Raw genomic sequence first — 21678 nt, 5'->3', positions numbered from 1 at the left:
GGTCATCAGGTGAATGCTCTCCCGGGCCGCAGCGGGATTAGTGCGCCTGCGCGCAGGTGAGCGTCCCGCCCCCAAGCTTGGCCACCTGCCGTCGAAACTTGTGGATTGTTGCCCTCGGGTCGCTCCGGGGCGGGGACGCGCAACCAAGCCATGGAACAGACGTCGGGGACTCGCGAGTCCCGGGCCCGGCCGAGAGAGCGGGACCCAGACCGCCACCCCGAGAGACAGCGGGACAGAGCCAGGGACCGGCACAGAGAGAGAAACGGGGGCGGGCGGAGGGACGGGGACCGGGACAGGGAGAGGAACCGGGAACCTCGCCAGGACAGGCCCAGGGCCGGGGACCATCGCGGCGGCGAACAAAGAGTTTGGGAAAACTCCCGCCAGAGTCGGACGCGGGACGGACCCCGGCGGCCGACCTGGGACGCGGCCCCGCCCCCCTGGCCCGCGACGCTGGAAACCCCGGAGCCACAGCCCCTGCGGAAGGAGGGCCTCGGACGCCGAAGACCCGAAAGGTGAGGTGGGGCTGCGGGGGCCCTGGATCTCGGCCCTGAGGAAGCCTGGGTCTGAGGCCCGCCTGCGGTCCCGACTACTTGTCCTAGGAAGCGGGTTTAGACAAAGTGCCATTCTTCCCGTTTGAGCTTTTAGAGATGAGGAAATGGCAACCCACTCCAGTGTTCTTGCCTGGAGAATCCCAGGGACGGGGGAGCCTCGTGGGCTGCCGTCTATGGGGTCGCACAGAGTCAGACATGACTGAAGCGACTTAGCAGCAAGGAGGGAAGAAAGACTTTACAGTGCCCACCACCACACCCTCTCCCCTCCCCCGCACACACACTTCTTGACCTGAACCCGGTTAACAAAGCAGAGACCCACTACCCCTTTCCACTCCCCGGCGCCCCACTCCCCGTTGAAAGTGGAAGGGCCGGGGTTCCAGGTAAGGAAGAAAGGACTGCAGGACCAGAAGGGGAAGGAGTAGGAAGGAGATTAAGTGGGTGGGGTTAATCTGAGGCTCCTCCCTGATACAACCCCCACCCCCCCACCCCCCTCACCCCACCACCCCCGACACCCCGCCCCCCTACACACACACACACACACACACACACTCTCTCTCTCTCTCTCTCTCTCTCTGTCTCTCTCTCATTCAAATCCCATGATTGTCTCAGACCTCACCTTCCTGAATGAACAAATTTTGCCATCCCTATCTTTAGAACAGAGTTCCCACAAAGCCTGTGGAGTGACAGCATCATGATGTTTTAGAAGACTTGGTAAGCTGGGAGAGAGGGTTAGGATGGAAGGAAGGAAGGAAAGGCAGTATTCCCAGGCCCCACTCTTTCTCTAGGGAAGTGGTCCTTTTCCCATTGCATGTTCTAACTCCACAAATATTACTGAATGCCCAGATTAGATGCCAGGAGACAGGCAGGTACTAGAGTGATGATTACCTACTGTTTTTTGCCCTCATCCCTAGGAGGAGTCCAGGCTCCTGTCTGCTATAGGACTTGGAGGCTTTAGCCCAGTCTCTCTCCCAGTTGTGTCCACAAAGCGGGAAAGCTACTATCCTGAGTTTATGTTAAATTATCTAGAACTAATTAGCCAAAGTGTAACAAAGGATGTGCCCAGTTACAGTCACAGGCACTGGTCATTGTTTCCCTACCTAAAGCCAAACTGTGCTGCAACTGCCTGACCTAGGAGACGGAGAAGGCAATGGCACCCCACTCCAGTACTCTTGCCTGGAAAATCCCATGGACAGAGGAGCCTGGTGGGCTGCAGTCCATGGGGTCGCTAAGAGTCGGACACTACTGAGCGACTTCACTTTCACTTTTCACTTTCATGCATTGGAGAAGGAAATGGCAACCCACTCCAGTGTTCTTGCCTGGAGAATCCCAGGGACGGCGGAGCCTGGTGGGCTGCCATCCGTGGGGTCACACAGAGTCGGACACAACTGACGCGACTTAGCAGCAGCAGCAGCAGACCTAGGAGAAGCCACAACTTCTTTTTTTAATTTCCTTTTAAAATGGTGTCCTGGGCTCCCTGACCACCACAACCACCACTACCCGTACTAGCCCCAAAGCTAGTGAAGGGAATACTTTTGCTGCTTTTGTTCACAGATAGTTGGTGGTTTAAAATCAAAAGCCATTTATTTGACTCTCCTCCACATAACAAGCATGTATTTAATGGATGGGAAGCAGGGCCAGGAATTACAGAGGTCTACTCAGGATATCCATAGGACACTGACAAGTAAATAGCCCAATTTGCAGCACATGTGAAATGTGCTGCTCCAGGAGAAACCGATTCAGAGAGAACTGAGCTGGAGCCCTAATTGGGCTCTGGATGTTTGCCAGAGGAGACAGATTCAAAGCTGAGTTCTGGAGAAGGAGCTCCAGGCTGTCTCTCATGGTGACACGGTGATCTAGAGGCATGGGAATGCAGATCATCTTTTGGGGCAGGGAGAGGGGCAGTTCACTAGGGCTGGGTCTGTAAAAGTGAGATTGTGAGTGGAGAGTGATGAACAAGGGCCCTCCGGCACTGTGCTTAAAGTTTGGACTTTATGGATTTTGAACCCAAAAGGTACATGATGAGATCTGTGTTCTATAAGAATCCCTGGAGCCCAGGTAGTAGAATGCAGCCCCCACCATTCACCACAGAATCTTGGACAAAAGCCCAAGATGTGCTGGATAAAGTGATGGGGAAGGTTGGGAGTAGGGGATGAGAAGAAGGGGCAGAATAGAATATGCCAGGGCTGTCAGAAGAAGAGGGAGAACTATGATGTGCAAAGTTGTCTATACCACCAGAGCCTAGAGAATTACTGCTGATTCACCTCTTTTCAAAGTAACAAGGGAAGGAAGAGAATCCCAGCCTGGACATCAGTCTTGTGAATGCAAACTAGTATTGAAGAGAGCCCATCCTCAATGAACTGAAAAGCTCCCCCAAGTGGTTCCCAGCTACCTGTTCAATAGCCACCCTCCCCGTTTCCCCAGCAGGCCAACAAGCCAGCATGAGAGGTAGGGCTCAGAATTACCGGGATAAGTGACGTACTTAGCAGAATTGGGCCAAGTGTTTGAACACCCTTTGGAACCACTAAGCCAGAAAATTCTCTGGAGTATGAAAACTGCGGCAGATTTTCTGTTCTGTGTGTTCTTTAACCTCTGGGCCCAGCATGAGGTGTCCAGAGCTCTAATACTGAACAAGCTATTGAATTTAAAGCCTGCTAATGGCCATGTGTGTGTTTGGTTATAGTGAACCCACTTCAGGGAGTTACCCTCTCTCGAACCCCCGGCCTGGACTACAGGAAGTGGTATATTACCAGTCAGAGGCTGAAGGGCTCCTGGAATGCCACAAGTGCAGATACCTGTGCACCGGGAGAGGTGAGCCATTTTGAAGGCAGACCATTTACTTACCTTTGGTGGTGGTCCTGGAAGGGGTCCAAGCTGGTGGGACAAAAATTCAAGCAGACCTCCCTTTTGGTTTCCTAGCATTTTTGTTTTCATACCCGCATGAGGATCACATGTTTTAAAAAAACAAAAAACAGGTGGCCAGGTTTCCCATGTTTCTTCTTGGACATGCCTAGGGGTGATGAGGCAGCCATGCCTGCAATGTTCAGGCTGCAGATGGACCTCCAGGCAGAGCCAGCTCTGAGATGCCAGCTGTCAGAGTGGGGCTCATCAGGCAAGGTGGTCAGAACTAGAGAGGGAAGATGACCTGGAGATGGCAGACAGGTTGAGCTCATGCCACAGGACAGATCTGATGCCCAAACATGCCATCATGGCTTTTAAATGTTGTTGACCGAAACCCACAGTAAGAAATACACACACATCATGAACCAACTTCTATCCTGTTCTGTGTTATTAATAAACAAAAAAACACACTTAAGGGACTTCCCTGGTGGTCCACTGGCTAAGACTTCCACTCCCAGTACAAAGGACCTGGGTTCGAACCCTGGTCAGGGAACTAGATCCCATATGCTGCAACTAAGGGTTTGCATGCTGCAATAAAGACTGAAGATCCTGCGTGCCACAACTAAGACCCGGCACAGCCAAATAAATAAAGGTAAAATAAAATATTAAAAAAAAACATACTTAGAATCCACAGTTTGAAGAACCGTGATTTTAAATAATATCATGTGTCAGCTCCAAATGTGGTTTTCCAGAGTTCCCATCCTAGCACCAGGCTTGGCCTTGCCAACAATGAAGAAAATCAGGTTTTCAGGGTGAGTCCTTATGGCTCACATGATTTGGTGAGAAATTTACCTCAGCTGCCTATGATTAAGAGGGGAAAACTTCTCAGCCTGAGGGGGAGAAATCATGAAACTTACACCTGAAAGTGTCCCTTGGAATGATTACAGTGAGATACATTGTTATAGGATTACGTAGAACTCTTATTGAAGAGCTCTAGGTAATCTGGGTACAAGAATCCTTACTCTAGTTTACATATGTTGGCACACCCCATTGCTTTTAATTCTCTCAACAACTCCTGAGGCTCAGAGAGGTACAGTAAGTTATACAGAGTCACACAGCTGTGAAGTGGAAGAGCTGGAATTGAAACTTAGAGCCTAACGCTAAGGCCTGATATGGTTTATGTGCTTGACCTTCTTTTCTTGATGATATAAATAGTAGGAACAAGCCAGAGGCTGTTTAACAGGTTTCTCTCTAGAGGTATTCTTCTTTGGTGATTGATTTACCAAGAGAGAGGAGAGGGCCGAGCTTGAGGCCCCTGATTTAGCTTTGATTGCTTCTGGTTATTTGGCTTTGGGCCTAGAGGTTGGGTTTCTGAGTCAAGATAGTGAAAGGATGGCTCAGCAGTCAGAAGCTAACAAATGAGCGCTTATAAAGATCTCTGGACACAGAGACCCGTGTATGTACACAAGGTTGTATTGTTTGGAGAGCGGCAGTCATTGAACGCCAGGAACTTGTCTCAGTAGGAAAGGCACACCTGGATAAAGGTCACCTGAAGAATTTCAGCCTTGTCTTAGATCTTCTGTGACTTCTTTTCCTTATCGGTGAAATCACGTCCTCCTCCCCCGGCAAACGGGCAGAGAGGGGAGGCAGCTGTGGCCCTGACTTCTTAGGGAGACCTTTCAGTTTGGGCTGAGTCACCCTTAGGAAGTTCAGTAGAACACTGACAAAAAGAGATAAGCCCTGAATTCACGGTTTGGGGCAAGACTCCTCAGCTACCAAAATCTTTAAAGGCTGAGGATAAAGATCAGATAATAAGCAAGTACAAATATTACATGTGCATATCAGATCACTAGGAATCCTGTGTGTGTATAGATTGTGCTATGGGTTTATTATTTGGAGGGATGGTGAGGAGTTACAGGTTCCCTGGGAAGGAGATACATCGCCTGCTTTCCTCCTGGCTCCCTCTGATTTGCATTTGGGGCAGCTTCTCCTTTCCCTTTTTGTCCCTTTCCTCTTCCTCTAGACCTCTGTTGCTCAAATCATAATGGAAAATATCATAAGAGAAAAATTAGGCCAGTATAACAAGGAAAGTGTGTGTGGTTTTTTTTAAAGGTAATGTTTGCATTCAGCTTGCAGCCTTACTTGCAAACCATCCTTTAAAATTTAATTTCTCTCTCCAAATGTTATAATCTCTATAGTCAGTGGTGGTGTCTGTCATTCAGAGCCTAGAGGTTTAGTTCTGAGATGGCTTCTTGCTGCCTATGGAATTGACTTGTGACCATGCTGAAAAGGTTCAGGGGGACAGTTGTGGAGATTTTGCTCCTCAACTTGCTTTCTCAGTACCCCATTACCCTTGCATTCTCAATATCCTTACCCAGTGCTTATGGGACTGAGCCTATGTCAAGATTTCAAACCATGGCTAACTCTAAGAGTGTTAACTCATTAACAGATCTGAAATATTCAGCCAGAATCAGAGGAATGAATGACCTGAAGTGCATAACTGCTTCTTAAGAGAGAGGTGCTGACTCAGTGAGCCAGATCCTTTAAGGGGCAAGTAAGGCCTAGAGAGGCTCTGGGCTTTTATTTTTAAAAACGTATTACCAGACATCTCCCCTATCCCTGGTGATTGTTTTCTGGTTCTATTTAAAGCTACAACAGGAATAAGGAGTTTGTGGAGCCTCTCCAAACTCTATTAGGAAATACATAACATATATCTGCTCCCATATAGCAAAACACTGCAAAAAGCCTAAATATCCTTTACATTGAAATTATTTAAATTCATCATGGCATCCTATAATCCTTTAATAATATATTTATATTTGCTATGGTAGAAAAACTGTTCACACTATATTAAGTGAGAAAATGGGTTATATAATAGTAGAGAGAAGAGAATCCTATTCTTACTTAAAAACAAATAAACAGCAAAAATGATGCACATGTGGTAGGAAAGTCCAAAAGAAAAAAAAATGGTAACAGTGGCTTCTCCAGTTTTATTGATTGGACTTTAGATCATTTTTATGTTTCTGTTTCATCTAGATTTTCTTTCTTTTTTTTTACCATCCTTGTGTGTTACTTTTATAATTAAATAAAACAGTAAGGCCATTTGCATTTTGGAGGGGGAATGGCAGAGTGTAAACATAATACTTGAGAGTGCTTGGTTTCAATTAGTGAGTGTGCAAGTGTAGCACACCTTCGTGCTTAGACCACCTGGTGTTTGCTCTTCAGCTGACTCTTTGGGACCCCATGGACTATAGACCAGCAGGCTCCTCTGTCCATGGGATTTTCCAGGCAAGAATATTGGAGTTGCCACATCCTTCTCCAGGAGATCTTCCCAACTTCTAGGGATCGAACTCATGTCTCCTGCATTGGCAGGCAGATTCTTTACCACTGAGCCACCAGGGAAACCCTAGACCAACTGGACCCAGGCCCAAAATCTGGTTCTGTAAAAGCCAGGGAGATGCAACAGCCTGATCCTACAGTCAGCTGACCCACAGAACCATGCAAGCACATACAACTCCCAGCTTTGTATTATGAAGAGAAAAAGAAGCCATACACAAAAGAGCACACAACTGTATGATTCCATTTGCATGAAATGCGAGAAAGACAAACCTAGTTTCTAATGGCAGAGAGCAGATCAGTGGTGGCCTGAGGAGGAGGGCGAGGTATTGACCCCAGAGGGTTTTAGGGAACTTTCTGGAAGGATGAAAACAGTCTATATCTTGATTATGATTACATGGCATACACATTTGTCAGACTCTGTCAAGCTGTGGGCTTAATGTGGGTTCATTTTGTTGTGTATAAGGTATATCACAATAAAACTGACTTTAAGGAAAGCAGCCAGGTTTGGTAGAAAAGCTGGAGCTCTTTGATTGTCCAGCCAAGGATCCTGAAAAAATCCAGCTCTGGGAAAGTATCACAGCCCAGATTTGCTCTTTGAAAGTGAAAGTGCTAGTGGCTCAGTCGTGCCTGGCTCTTTGCGATGCCGTGGACTGTAGCCCACAGGCTCCTCTGTCCATGGGATTCTCCAGGCAAGAATACTGGAGTGGCTTGCCATGCCCTCCTCCAGGGCATCTTCCCAACCCAGGGATCAAACCCAGGTCTCCTGAATTGCAGGCAGATTCTTTACCATCGGAGCTACTACTTCTTGAGTTAAAGTCTAAGAACAATAAGTTATGTTTTACTGTTTAATTATATTTCAGTAATTAATTAACTTAATCTTTCCTATCTCTGGTACTTGTGAACCACGATTAATATTTTGATGGATAACTTCCATGCTTTTTTCTGACTTAATTGTAATTTTTAAGCACTATGTTATAATCTTTTTCAAACTTGGAGAAGTTTCCTCTTCCAAACTGAAAGAAAGTCGCTCAGTTGTGTCTGACTCTTTGCAACTCCATGGACTATATAGTCCATGGAATTCTCCAGGCCAGAATACTGGAGTGGGTAGCCTTTGCCTTCTCCACGGGATCTTCCCAACCCAGGGATCAAACCCAGGTCTCCCACATTGCAGGTGGATTCTTTACCACCTGAGCCACAAGGGAAGCCCAGGAATACTGGAATGGGTAGCCTATCCCTTCTCCAGCAGATCTTCCTGACCCAGGAATCAAACTGGGGTCTCCTGCATTGCAGGTGGATTCTTCACCAGCTGAGCCACAAGGGAAGCAAATTGAAGATGGCCACAAAACATCTAAAGAGGACATAACTATTTTTTCAGCCTTTGTGGCAGGGCAGGGCTACGACAGAGAATCTTCTTGCCTTCCATAAACAACACCTTTCTTCCTGCTCCCTGACCTGACTTCTCCCCTCATCGTCCTGCAGCCACTTGGACCGGCTGCTTTGCTGTTTTTAGAGTTACCCTTTTCAGTCCAAAGTACCTCTGACATAGTTTCTGGAGGCCACGGTTCCCTGCTACCATCTAGTGCTAATCCTGCAGCTTTGGCTGCTCAAGGCCTTCCAAGGGGCAGAAGAAGGAGCTGGCTCTGGCATGAGCTGCCACGGGGAAGATAAGCCTTGAGGTGGAAGTCTTCAAGTATAAAACAGCATCTCTCAAAATGGTAACACGCCCTTCTTTTGCAGCCTGCTGCCAAATGCTGGAGGTTCTCCTGAACTTGCTGATCCTGGCCTGCAGCTCTGTGTCTTACAATTCCACGGGGGGCTACACGGGCATCACCAGCCTGGGGGGAATTTACTACTACCAGTATGGAGGGGCTTACAGTGGTTTCAGTGGTGCTGACGGGGAGAAAGCACAGCAGTTGGACATTCAGTTCTACCAGCTAAAGCTGCCCACGGTCACTGTGGCGATGGCCTGCAGCGGAGCCTTCATGGCCTTCTGCTGCCTCGTCCTCATCCTGGGCATTCTGCGGGTGCCGTGGCACTGCCCCCTGTTGCTGGTGATTGAAGGTGTGCTGCACATGCTTATTGCCGGGGCATACATCCCGGCCTTGTACTTCTATTTCCACAACCTCTCGGCTGCCTACGCCTCTCCCGTGTGCAAGGAGAGGGAGGAGCTGTACCAGAGCAAAGGATACAGTGGCTTCAGCTGCAGTTTCCATGGGGGAGACATTGGTGCTGGAATCTTTGCTGCCCTGGGCATTGGGGTCTTTGCAGTGGGGGCCGCGCTGGCCATCAGGGGTTACCAAAAGGTCAGAAAGCTGAAGGAGAAGCCTGCAGAAATATTGGAGTTTTAGGCTTTTTAAAACATTCCACCAAACTTGAGTGATGGAAGTTACTCTGAACTACCGTCTTTCGTGGAATGCTTTGTTGTAGAACTTGCCAGCCCTCAGGAGGTAAACAGTCCAGCTTTGGTTTGCTGGGCTGAATTCCAGGGTACTTGGAACAGCACTACCTGATGTAATAAACCCTGGTTCTGGAGCTCTCTGTTGGTGAGGGACTGACCAAAATGACTTTAAAAAACAAAGATGAAAATAAAACAATAAAAACACACCAAAACCAGAGCCCAGGAGCCACAAGGAAAAGGCATGTGCTGTGGCAAAATGCACTCTTGGTTGAATAAAGGGAGATAACCAAGGGTACTTGAAGAACCTTATCCTCAATGTGCATGAAAAGCCACATAGACATGAAAAAACATTTCAGCCTCAAACTTTTTCCTCACTGAACTCTAGATTCTTCACTTCTTTAATGCTCTGGGTGAGGGCGGGTGGGGATGCTGGGGAGACCACTTCTGTGAGATTTAAGTTGGAGGAGATGTGGGCTGAGGAAAGAGGAATCAGATTATTTTACTGGGTTGCAAAAGAGGTTTTCTAACAAGCCCCCTTACAATGGCCTTGAAAGCTCAATACGTTTTTTGTACCTCTTGTAAATGTACCATTGTACGACAGATTCAACTCGACAACCAGAATTCAGGATCCATCCAGAATCAAAGAATGTAAAATCTTTCCCAGCAGAAGAATGCTACTTTTGGCCAGACAACCTCATGGGTTCTTACTGCATGTTAAATTAGGACTTATGGCCCATTATAATATATTCTTGGTAGAAGTGAATATGTTCTTTGCTTTATGTGACACCAATAAAAATCCAAAGAAAAAATTTTGATTTGGAGGTGATGGTTCTCTTTACATTTATAATATTATTTCCTTACTTGGCACATTTAAAAGGTGAGTTCCATTTGGGTTTACAAAAGGAAATACATATATTTGCTTGTATATGATTAGAAAGCTTCTTGAAGAATATATAAGAAAGTATTAACAGTATTTGCTTTTGGAGAAGAGTTTTAATTTGATTAGCCACAAAAGCAGCCTCACCCAAAAAAGATGCTATTTTACAACAAAAATCTATTTGTTTCAGTTTTCATTTCCCTCTACAGCTTATCCCTAACTGCTGGCTCTAGTGGTGGTTGTGGTTTAATTACTAAATCCTGTCCAAACCATGGCCACTCCATGGACTGTAGCCCACCAGGCTCCTAGTAGGCCACCCTTTTCTTTTCTCCTGATGTCTGAATCTTTCTGCACTAACCGCATGCTTGGAAATACTTGAACCTGTTCATTGTTTTCAGCAAAGCCGGGTAGGCCAGTGCTCTGAGTAATACTCAGTGGCCATATTTCTTCATCATTGGACCCGGCAACAGACCGTTATTCCTCTTGCTTGTTTTAGTCAATGGAGTGATTGACAAGATCCAGATATATTCCATTCCAGGCTGGCAGATATGTGCTCTGTGTATTATGACTCTGCTGTTTTGGCAGAATCTGTCCCAGAAGGAGAGGTTCGGGCTGCCCACATCTTGTATTAGCACAGCATTCCTGCTTCCCTTCAGAGGGTGAGAGATTAATTGCATGCAGAAGGAAAACCAAGGCAGAGAAAGGTATGGTTAGGGGAGATAGCTACTCTCCATGAATTAGAATGATCTCTGCGTCAATTCGCTGTAGGGAGAGAGTAGCCAGTAGTTTATGGTGCCTGGGGTAGGAGTATGCAGTTCTGGCCTGATGTTATTTTCAGATTTAAATTAGAAGAATGTAGCTTCTCAGCTCTCAGAGTCCTTAATTATTGCTACTTCTGTCCTGTGGACCTCTTTGGAATTTGTGTGGGCCCAGCAGGAGATAGAATCAGCAAGCCCAGTAGCTGTTGCCTAAGTACTGTAGACACACTGGTGTTTAGCTGCTCAGTTTATAAACACTGTGGTACCCCTTTGTATATTAGAGGGTTTTTCTGATTTCTGGAATTCATGCTTTTCATAAACTTGTCCCATTTCCTAAATCTCTTACTAATCCTCTTTCATTTTATAAATGTTACTAGGTAGCATCACCGTCCACTTGCATAACATTTTATGATTTTCCAGGTATTTTCAGATACTTGCTTTCAACTGGGCCTCACCCCAGCCCTGTGGGATAAGACAGACAAAAGAAGGCATTACCTTCATTTATTTGTCAGATGAAGTATCTGAGGCTTAGAGCCATCGAGGGGCACAGTCACAAGGCAGCAAAGAGCGGGGAAGTGAGCCTGCACTCCCACTCGTAAGTTCTTATGCCTCCTCTTTGTTTTCATCCCTGACACCTGAGGGAACCACAGGAGACCTTCTCCCAGGAATATACCTCACGAGAGGCTGAGGTCCCCTTCAAGGAGAAGTGAAAGGTGACTCTGGACAAGACGACGTTTATCTCCATTCACCTGCTGGTGTCTCCTGCCTCGTGGCATTTGTGGGTTCCTTAAACTTGGAAGAACGCCCCAGGTGAACAGGCTAGGTATCCAGCAATAAGATCCTGGTTGAGTAGATTGGTCCACCCACAGGTGGGGTTGGAGGCCACGTCACAGGGCACGGGGACCCTGTCGGAGCTGATCTGAAAACATCTGTAGGGATGAGTCAATGAAAAAAGCACGATGCAGAGCAGTGTGTGTGGTGTCCCCATGACACTCGCAGGGGAAGGTGGGGGGATGAAATTCAGACTTGAGTATTTTTATTTGCATAAAGGAACACTGGAAAGTTGTATTAGAAAACACTGAAAGTGGTTGGGGGTAGAAAACAGGGTGGACAGTGACATGGGTGAATTTTTTTTCAGTTTACAAGCTTTTATGTCACTTCTATTATTTTAAAACCTTAAAATTTGAAATAATTATACATTCACGGAACACTGCTAATACAGCACAGTGCTGCGCTGCATGGCATGAACTCGGTTTACCCCAGTGGTGACTGTAGTACGGTATCACAGCCAGGAAACTGCCAATCTTGAGAGCTTTTGTTTAGGATTGACCGGTTTTATATGCACTCGAATCTGTGTGAGTGTAGGTCTCTGAGGTTGTATCGCACGTGCAGATTCGTGTGAGCACCACCACAGTCAGTTGCAGAACTACCCCATCATCAGGCGTCTCTCTGGCTCCCCCACTCACAGTTCCACCCCTCCCGTCCCCACCCCCACTCATCCCCATCCTCTGACAACCATGAATCTGTTCTCATTTTGAGACTGTTATGTAAATGGAATCATACAGTATGTAACCTTTGGAGTCTGGCTTTTTCTTTTTCCCACTCATTATGAATCCCTTGAGATCCATCCGAGCTGTTCCGAGTATCAACTGCTCGTTCCTTTTCACCGCTGAGTAGAGTTTCCCCTTGGGAGGGCTGTACCAGCTTGTTTAACTGTTCGCCCATTGGAGGGCATTTGGGTTTGCTCTGACATCCATGTACATGTTTTTGTGTAGACCTAGGTTTTCATTTCTTTAGGATGAATGCTCAGGGGTACGGGTTGCAAAGTCACATGGTTAAGTGTATGTGTAGTTTGCCAAAACTTTTTCCACAGTGGCATTTTGATTTTTCAAACACAAGTGCTAAAACAAAATAAAAAACGGGGACTTCCCTGGAGGTCCAGTGGTTAAGACTCCGTGCTTCCACTGTAGGAGGCATGGATTTGATCTCTAGTCAGGAAAGTTCCACATGCCACATGGTGTAGCCAAAAAAGAAAGCACCCACCCCCCCAAGATGAGCCAAAAAACCCCCCAAAACCAAGGATGTTAATGTTGAATGTGTGTCCTCACAATCAGCTGACCGATGTTATTTCTCTTGTCTGACCTAGGGAGCTTTCCTGGGTGAGTGAGCAGTGCTAAATCCCCCATCTCTCTCCTCCTAGGTGTGATACAGATAGTGGAGGTGATACTGAATGGGATGGTTCTCATGTGTATCGTGGCCTCCTACTTTGTCCTGGCCGGATTCAGTGCCAGCTTTGCCAGCGGCGGCGGCTTTGGGAACAACTATTACTCGCCATTTGAGGGCACCGAGCTGGAGCAGGTTCGGCAGCTGGACCAGCAGTACACAATCCTCCGGGCACCCCTGATATACGGCGGCGTGGCTGTTTCTCTGGGGCTCGGTGTCCTCACCTTGGGTGTTTTACTCCAAGGAGCCAAAAGTCTACACAAACTGCCGGGGAAGTGGCTCCTCCTGGAGGCCGCCTTCAGCCTCCTGGCGGCAGTGGGCTACTGCGTGGGCATCGGCATTTACCTCCACGCAGCCTTGCAGATCAATGCCACAGACACTTGCAGGACAAGAGAGAGGGTCTATGCCCGCAAGGGTCTCACCTGGATGAACTGCCAGCTGGCAGGCACTGATGGAGCGGCTGCCACCTTTGCTTGTCTTCTGGTGGTGATGTATGGCGCCAGCGTGGTGCTGGCCCTGCGGAGCTACCGAGAACAGAAGCAGTACAAGGCCAGCCAGGAACAGCAGAGAAATTACAATGATGCACCAGAATACGTGTGGTCTGGAGTACTCTGAGATCCACTGGAACCTAAAGTCAACCCATCTTGTTTCTCTCAAAAAGATGGGTCCATTAAAATCACACTTTACACGGATGTGGTTTTCACATATTTGATTTCATAAATCCTCCCTCTGGAACCAATGCAAAGCTAGATGATCGTCCCATTTTTCTATCCGTGTCTTTGTTGGCTGAGAGCGTGCAAAAAATACCTCCACCTTTACTACAAAGAGAAACATTAGGAAGTCTGCATATATGCTTATGGTTTGGCTTTCTTGCCAAATGGTAAGGTAATAATAATAGCTTAAATATTAGCCAGAGGAATTCTGAAAGATGAAAATAACACGTCAGGCAGTAGCAGGCAGTAGAAGTATCTTGCCTGTCTGAACTAAAGTCATTAAGAAAAACATGCCATTTCCCCCTGTATATGATCCCAGGGGACTGATTTTAAAGCCTTTGTGTGGTTAGATTTCAAACGAGTAATTCCATTCTGACTCTCTCCCTAGAAGAAAAATCTCCTGCCCCCTAGATAAGATAGTGTGCCATGACCCCAAGAAGCCTTCCTCTATTAGAGATGGGGGGCTGGATCCCTGATACCTGAAGGCAAGTGCTTTTAGCATACATGGTCCTCCTCAGGATTCCTGCGTTAGGGCTCAGAGAAGATGGTTTTTGCCACCTTTCCAGGTTAGTTTCTTTCTCAAGTTATTTGACTGGAATTCACTTCCTGGAAGATTTTATCATTTCCTGAAATATGAGGCCTCCAAATAGTGAGAAATAATTCATAAACTTCTTAAAACATGTTATACAGCTGAATGCAAAGATAAAGCAGATGATTTTCCTGGAATATACAGGTATATTGGAGGCATCTTTATTTCTGCATCCCTTACAGTGCCCTACAGATTAGGCCTTCAAAGGTTAATTATAAATTCTTCATGATCCTGAATTGTTTCCATAATGTAACAATTCATTAACACAGAATCTCAAAAATAAAGTTCTTTTGATAATTTTAATCTAAAGTTTTATAGCTGTTCTTATAATTTACAACTAGTCTCAGATATTCAGTTCATGTGGGATGCAACTAGAAATGTTATTATGTAGTTTTTTTTCTAGTTGCCATCTTATTTCATAACTTATTTTCATGAGATTAAATAAATTCAAACCGAATTTTTAGTACATTTCTAAAAACAGAAAGTTTGACATAAATCTCAGACTGTCTATACAGTTAGAAATCAGCCAACATAAGCCTGTTTCAACATATGCCAAAATGACTATGAAAACAACTGTCAACATCATCTCCTCTGACATGGGTTGGACATTTTTACTCCTGCATGTTTGCTAGCTCTTCTCCCTGAATATACCATCTTTCCCCTCACCTCTTAAATCCATCCTACTCTTAATTCTTATAAAACCTATCCCAGGCGAAGGATCAAAACTAAACCTCATACAGAAACGGGGGGGGGGGGGGGGGGAGGGATCTAGATTATACTTTTACAAAAAGTAAAGCTTGGAGGAAAACAATCAACTAAAAGTCCACATTGTGACCTTAAAATACAAACACCTAGGCCACAGAATGAAGCTTCCGCTCCACCACCTTAGCCCAAGGCAATGGCTGGAGTCCCTGGCAGTTTTCACTGAGTGGTAAGACAGGTTTAACAGCAGCAAAAATCAAACAACCCATTTCCTACCCCAAGCACCCCCCACCCCCCACCAAAACTTCCGAACACACACTATTCTCACCTAGGATTTATCCCCTCAACTATGTCCTGAGTAGATCTTTGACATGTCTGGGTCAGGGGCTTGGGAATATGAGGACTTCTGCCTCTGCGACCCCCATATGGTGCCCAGGCCCAGCTATACAGCATCAATTCAGCTCCTCTCATCACTACAGTAACACTCCATCACATTCAAAGTGCCTTAGCCAAACTTGCCTTACTATCACTTGTCAGGTCAGTTGGTCAAGGTTTCTTACACTTTACAGATGAGACGAAGGCTCAGGAAGGCTTAAGTGGCTCACCCAATGGTTGACATTTCATTGTCACGACTGCTCAGTGCCAGGTCCAGTGCTGAGCTAAGAAGTATTTGTTGGCATCATCTCATTTTAACTCAGCTGATGAGACTCTTATTTCCATTTAACATCGAGAAAAAAACTGTGCCTAGGGAGATGAACTTGCCTAAAGTTAAATCTTTTTTAAGTAGCAGAGGCAAAACTTAGACCCCGTGGATCACACATTGAAACGTGTTCCGAGTGACTTGTGTTCTTGTGTTTGATGTACCAGGAAAATTATGTCACATGAAGCACTTATGCCGCCCTGGAATAGGTGGGTTTGTGTGTCATGGAACTGAGGTATGAAAACAGATGGCGGCGTTGGGCCCAGCACATTGGGACGTGTAATAAATTCTGCTAAATGAGGAGGAAACCTGCAAAATTATTTCAACTGGGGCTTTATTTGGAGTGAGAGGTAGCTAATCTTGCCTGGACATCCAGAAATTATGGGAGACAACCAATAGGGGGAGGGGAGGGGAACAATTTAGAGACTTACCTAGATCAGAGGTATTGTAAGCCAAAACCCACGGCCTTAAAGTCTAACTCCAAAGCCATTAGGACAGACATGATGGCCAGATTATCCACTTAGTTCCGCTGTATCATCGGTAGCTCTGTGGTTTAAGAGGAGCTGTAGATTATTCACAAGTTGAGTTCCCTTTCATCAGCTAATAACCTGCATGGAAATAAGGACCATGCTTCTTGTCTTTGGGATTTCTTTAAACATATAAACCAAGTCAGAATATAATATTTCTTAATGTAAAAAACTTTATTGCTATTTCAGCTTAAAAGGTGATCAAAAATATTTATTCTTGCCTTAACTCATAGCTTCATATTTGTCATGGAATGTGATTTCACTTATCTTCCCCTAAAGCAAGAAAAAGCAGAAAAATCCTAAAGGTGCTTTTGGTTAAGAAACTAATTCTACATACAAGTTAGAGAAAATTACAGTTTCATGCTAAAATAAAGTACTTATAAAATAACAGGTATTCCATTTTAAAACAAAGCCATGAAAAAGATATTCCATTTTATTTTATTTATTATTATTGTTATCGTTATTTTTATTTTTTTACAAACAATAGATTTGCTGCAACATGCTCTGGCTCATATTATTGAATTAAAAAATTTAACACATTTCAAAAATATCAAAAATACACTATAATGAGTCTTAGGACTACAATACGACAATGATTGCACAAAACCATAAGATATGAACTCACTGTCTGGATGACCTCCACTGGCAACAGCGAGAGAAAACCCTATAGCGTCTGGGAGAAGTGCATGAAATTTAGAACACAAGGAGCTTATGTGTGATTGAATGGTCACCAAATGAGGGAAACAGAGCAGGATTTACTGTAGCTGCTTTTCTCAGTCTAGGAAGTGCTTACCCAACTATGGGGCAAAAGTCACTAACTGGAGAGAAAGATTAACTTGCCTCCATGAACGAGGGAGTCTGAGAGGCCCCACCCAGAGGGAAGTAAAAAAGTGACACAAGACAGTTCTAGAGTGATGCTGCAGACATCACTGAATGGCTTGGAGACTATTTAATAATTGGTATGTTTATCGACAACAGCCAAGTGCTCCCTTGTGGAGGTCGCTTCATTAGTGATTACTGAGTAGACAGAGGAGGGGAGCCTGTGGCTTCCAAGTACCTGCTTTTGCTGAGAGCTGACATGGAAAGAAGGGCATCATCTGATATTCAGCAGATCAGCCAAACCTAACTGGCTCCATCTCCTAGAAAATAGCACTCGCTACAAACAATTAAAATAGCACCCAATGATTACCAAGCTGCTCATGTTGGCTCTTCTATACATCAGGAAAATGAATTCATCAACTTATTGCACATACACTCTACAGTAGTATAAGAAAGCCCTCACTTGAATGAGGAGTAATAATTCAATGACTCTATGGTATCACGGTAGCTCTATGACATACTAGCATTCAAATTTTCAAATACATTTCCAATCCATCTGGATAAGAATAAAAATACCATGGCTGCCAAGACTTGTATAGTTTTCTTTCTTCCATGGGACTCCTGGACTACTCCCATAAGCAGGAGTGATGTTCTTTCAGAAACTCTCTTAAACAGCTCCATTAAATGGGAGGTACACACAGGGACCTGAGTATCGTGCAGAGGCTGGGACCTCTGGGCTAGAGATCAACGGGCCTTTGCCCACCTGGGGAACGCGTCCTCTGGGTAAAGTCCTGGGAAGCAGATTACATTCACCTGGAGACAGATTACTGGCTTTCACCACCTGACAACCTAATCAGCTCACACAGTAAGTGTAAATGACTTCATAGGTCAAGAGGGTTCTGTGTATTTTTGGTGATGGGCTATGGCCTTTTCATCCTCTGTTTTAACAAACAGCAATTATAGAGGGAAATGAATCAAAGGAACTTACAAAAAAAAAGAGCGATTGGTTTTGGTACAGCCTATATTAAAGATTTTCATACAACCTAACGTTTCCTGAACATAAACCTGGGACATAAACATAAAAGAACACTGGGAATTTGAAGGTTCTTCTGATTACAAAGTAAATACATTTACTTTCAGTTAAGTAGTTTCATGACTGGGCTTTGTAGTGGTTCCAATTAGCGTAGGGTGGGAAACAAAGAGACAAGAAACAGTTCACAGATAAAGGACAATTTTAAAAAGACTACATTATTAAAGTGGTATCGTCCCAAAATAATTTTCATCACTATCATCTTGGGTTTTCCCTTCATTTTTCCTTCATTTTCCCCCCATTTTCCCATAAAAAAATAAGGCGGCAACACACTATTGTTCCCATCTTTCTTACAGCACCTGAACTTTGTATGAACCATATTATGTTCCTCACTTCAAATCAAGACCTGAGTTCTAAAATTTTTCAGTAGCTAACAAGTAGTTTGACACAGAAAAAAATATTCCTGACAATTTGGGGACTCAAATTCATATCTTAGAGAGGGTGAACACCAGACACTCATTGGTATGGAATCTTCCAAGAGTGTGTACCTCACTGACACATACACATGGGTACAGGCCTCTGAGAAGATGAGGATACCTAACTATCTGTGGAGAGGTCATCTGGTTTTCTACTACTGCTTCAGCAAAACTTAAAATAAAACCCCCAACATATGTATGTATAGATCAACCCTATCTTTAACATTTCATTTCTCATGAAACAGATTAAAAATGATTCTACTCTATTTTCAATTGTCAAAGTATTCTAAAAATTCAAAGCACATTCCCCACTGGGTAAAATTAAGCAATGTCAAAACTTTGTAGGAAAAGGCAATGGAACAGAAATATGGAATGAACTGCATTTTGCTAGGCTTACATGGAATGTGCAAAAAAAAAAAAAAAAAAAAATCAGTAAACCAGGTTTTCTGTAAGCTTAGGATTTTCTCAATCAAGTTTTTTGGAAATTGAGCCCAGTACTGTGAAGCCATGTGAGGTGGATAAGCATTTTCAGAAGACTCTGTTAACCATTAAAAGTTGAAACTTCCACTCACTCCTTATGTTTTAGAAAACCATCTCTAGGCTTGAGAATGAGAGAAGGAACTTGTCTAACTGGAAGCTCCATCCATCCATCCATCTGTTCTCATTCAGCCTCAGTCTGTTCAGAGTCGTCTGCTGTAACTCAAGGTTACTTGGATGTGAGCAGCAGCATCAGCCTTGGGCCCTGCATACTAGAAGGCTGACTGCCATCTCCACCTCATGTTATGGAAAGAGGCCAATCCCCAAATGCCTCTCTTGTGATCTTCTGGGAGATTCCTATCAGGTGTCGCATTTGTCAGTTATTCTCTTTTTGTGATTTGGGGGAAGTAGTCTTGTTCCTCACCCCTTCCCCATCTTCATCCCCCAAAGAAGATCCTACTCCCCTGTTTCTCAGGAACTTTCACAGTCTGACATCCAACAGTCCATTTCCCAGGGCCCTTCCTCGTACCCTCAGAGCTGGCCCCAACTCCCGATGATCATCCTGCCTATGGACAAAGGATCTGGGCTGCCTCTAAGAAGATTGGCTCGAGTGCAGATTTGAAAATAAAAAGTTCACAGTCAGTGGAAAGTGCTCTCATTACATCACAAACATAAATTATCTGTTTGATTGGTTCTACATTTCCAATAAACATCATTTCAATAGGCTGTATTCTCGTAGAGAAGAAGGAAAAGCCATGTGACTAGTCACATCACATCCCATCAGGTTGAGATAGAAGGTGATTTCTCTGTCACAGAGATCTATCAGCAGCAATCAGTAAAAGGAACCAATCTTCAGTTATTCCTCCACAGAAATAGTCCCTTTCCTGCCCAGGCAGGCAAATTCTCAAAATTATCCTAGGAGAGAAAGGGTTAACGGCAGGTGGCAAGACTGATACAGAGTAATGCCCACCCGCTCCCCAGGAACCTGGGGATCCCTATGCAGGTTAAACATGAAACTTAACACTGATGGTGTTGACTAGCTTATCCAGAGCAAGACCCTGACAGCTCTCACCATTTCCACCTCCGAGATCCAGCCCCCTCTCATCTGTGGTTGAGATACAGAGGCAGAATGCCCCTGGCAGGGTCCCCTACCCTACACCATGCAGCCTTGCGCGATGCCGTGGCCCCTGGGGGAGGACTACAGCGCCGTGTCAAACTCCTCCGGGAGCTCGGTCCGATCCTCTTCACTGGGCTCAGGCTCGTGCCTGCTTTCCTGGTGGTGTTTCATTTGTTCCTTCACTTCTTCTTCTAGGTCACGAGGTATAACAAACTGGTCCTCTGGCTCCAGCTGAGTGGGGGCAGCAAAATAGCCGGTTTTCTTCTTGGGTGCTTCGGTGGCCACCTCGATGAGGTTCAGGCTGTCTTCCAGGGGTACAACAGAGCCATTGGAGAGCTTCTTTCCATAGAGACAGGAAGTGGAGGGAGACTTCTGTAACTCGGTCCGGTCTTTGCTCACTGGCAGAAGGATGCCACTGTTCACACTGTTCTGTCTTCGGATCCCAAATAACGATCCTCTAGCACGGTCCTCAGGGCACGGGGCAGGAGAATTCTCTGGAAGGATGGGTGAGTTCTCAAGATCCCTCCCCCGACAGCAGTGGATATCTACTTCTACTTCCACCTTGCTGCCGTTTGTTATGACCCCTTCTACCGGCTGGTCATCATCACTGTCCAGGCCATTGTCAGACTGGTTACTCGAGAAAGTCGCACAAGAGGGCTGGCGCTGGAACACCCCAGAAGTAGGTGCTGGGTGGAGGCTGCAGCGCCTCTCTGGCCTCGGAAGCAAGCCAGCATCCAGGCCAACAGTGTTATGTTCATCAGAAGCAGTGGACCCCACCTCGCTGCTCACTTCTGAAGTGGACATCTCGCTACTGAACTCAGAGGCAATACCACTACTGGAGGAAGGAGTGGTCGGCTTGGGTGGGTCCTTGATGATGGTGGTTGAAGCAAATCCCATAGGACCTGGGAGCGTGAGCCCATTCATTTCACAAGTACAGCCTTCCTCACCAATGTTCAAATAAACCACCATCGCCCCCACATTGTCCTGACAACCATAGCTCTGGGCTAATGTGCACAGCTTCTTGGCAGCTGCTAATGGGTCTTGCACATGGCGTACTGCGTTGACCGCTTCTGTATATGACAAGTGTTCCCACAACGCTTTGTTTCCCAGAATCAGCAGCTCATCCTGAATGGTGAGTGGAGTGGAAGATATGTGGGGCTTGGGGAGGATCCAAGGGTAGAGGTATGTACAGCCCAGCAGCCGGGTACAGCAGGTCACCCCATTCACTTTGTTGTCCTAGAGATAAGCAGAATGCAAACTTTGAGAAACAAGCAACAGTGACACACAATTTTATATCTTTCCAGATCACAACACTTAGGGCTCTACAATAGAATAGAGCTGACATGGTATATGGTTTTCTCCTAGAGTCTGTGCAATTTTAAGTGGATTTACAAGAAATAAATGTATAGAATTCCAAAAGGACAGAATATCAAATGGGTATTATACCACAAATAGTTGAGAGGACTGAGTTAAAACCAATAAAAATTAAGTGGTTAAAAGGCACCTCCATCTCAAAAGATATTTGCTCTAACGTTAAGTATAGG

The 21678-nt window shown here is 45.4% G+C and overlaps 2 protein-coding genes across 3 annotated transcripts in view; one reads left to right on the top strand and one right to left on the bottom strand.

Annotated features, from left to right (window-relative positions):
• Positions 1 to 14: 14 nt before the first annotated feature.
• On the top strand, positions 15 to 14936 carry MARVELD3 (MARVEL domain containing 3). Of its 2 annotated transcripts, none has more exons than XM_055554361.1 (3): positions 15 to 512; positions 3232 to 3359; positions 8466 to 9884. In XM_055554361.1, exons 1-3 carry the CDS (start codon positions 151 to 153, stop codon positions 9074 to 9076), a joined length of 1101 nt encoding a protein of 366 aa, XP_055410336.1. In that variant the 5' UTR covers positions 15 to 150; the 3' UTR covers positions 9077 to 9884. The 2 variants fall into 2 exon arrangements, with proteins under 2 accessions (XP_055410336.1, XP_055410335.1); XM_055554360.1 differs by lacking the exon at positions 8466 to 9884 and adding an exon at positions 12962 to 14936 and having other exon boundaries at positions 134 to 512.
• Positions 14937 to 16370: 1434 nt separating this feature from the next.
• The window catches only part of PHLPP2 (PH domain and leucine rich repeat protein phosphatase 2), a 63237-nt gene continuing 57929 nt past the window's right edge, over positions 16371 to 21678 (bottom strand). The window contains exon 19 of the mRNA XM_055554098.1: positions 16371 to 21370. Coding sequence (XP_055410073.1) covers positions 20216 to 21370 — 1155 coding nt within the window. The 3' untranslated portion in view covers positions 16371 to 20215. The remainder of the gene's footprint in view (positions 21371 to 21678) is intronic.

Source organism: Bubalus kerabau, chromosome 17, assembly GCF_029407905.1.
Source record: "Bubalus kerabau isolate K-KA32 ecotype Philippines breed swamp buffalo chromosome 17, PCC_UOA_SB_1v2, whole genome shotgun sequence".
NCBI lineage: Eukaryota > Metazoa > Chordata > Mammalia > Artiodactyla > Bovidae > Bubalus > Bubalus kerabau.
Note: the sequence above shows the minus strand (reverse complement) of the source record. Positions and strands in the feature narration are given on the sequence as shown.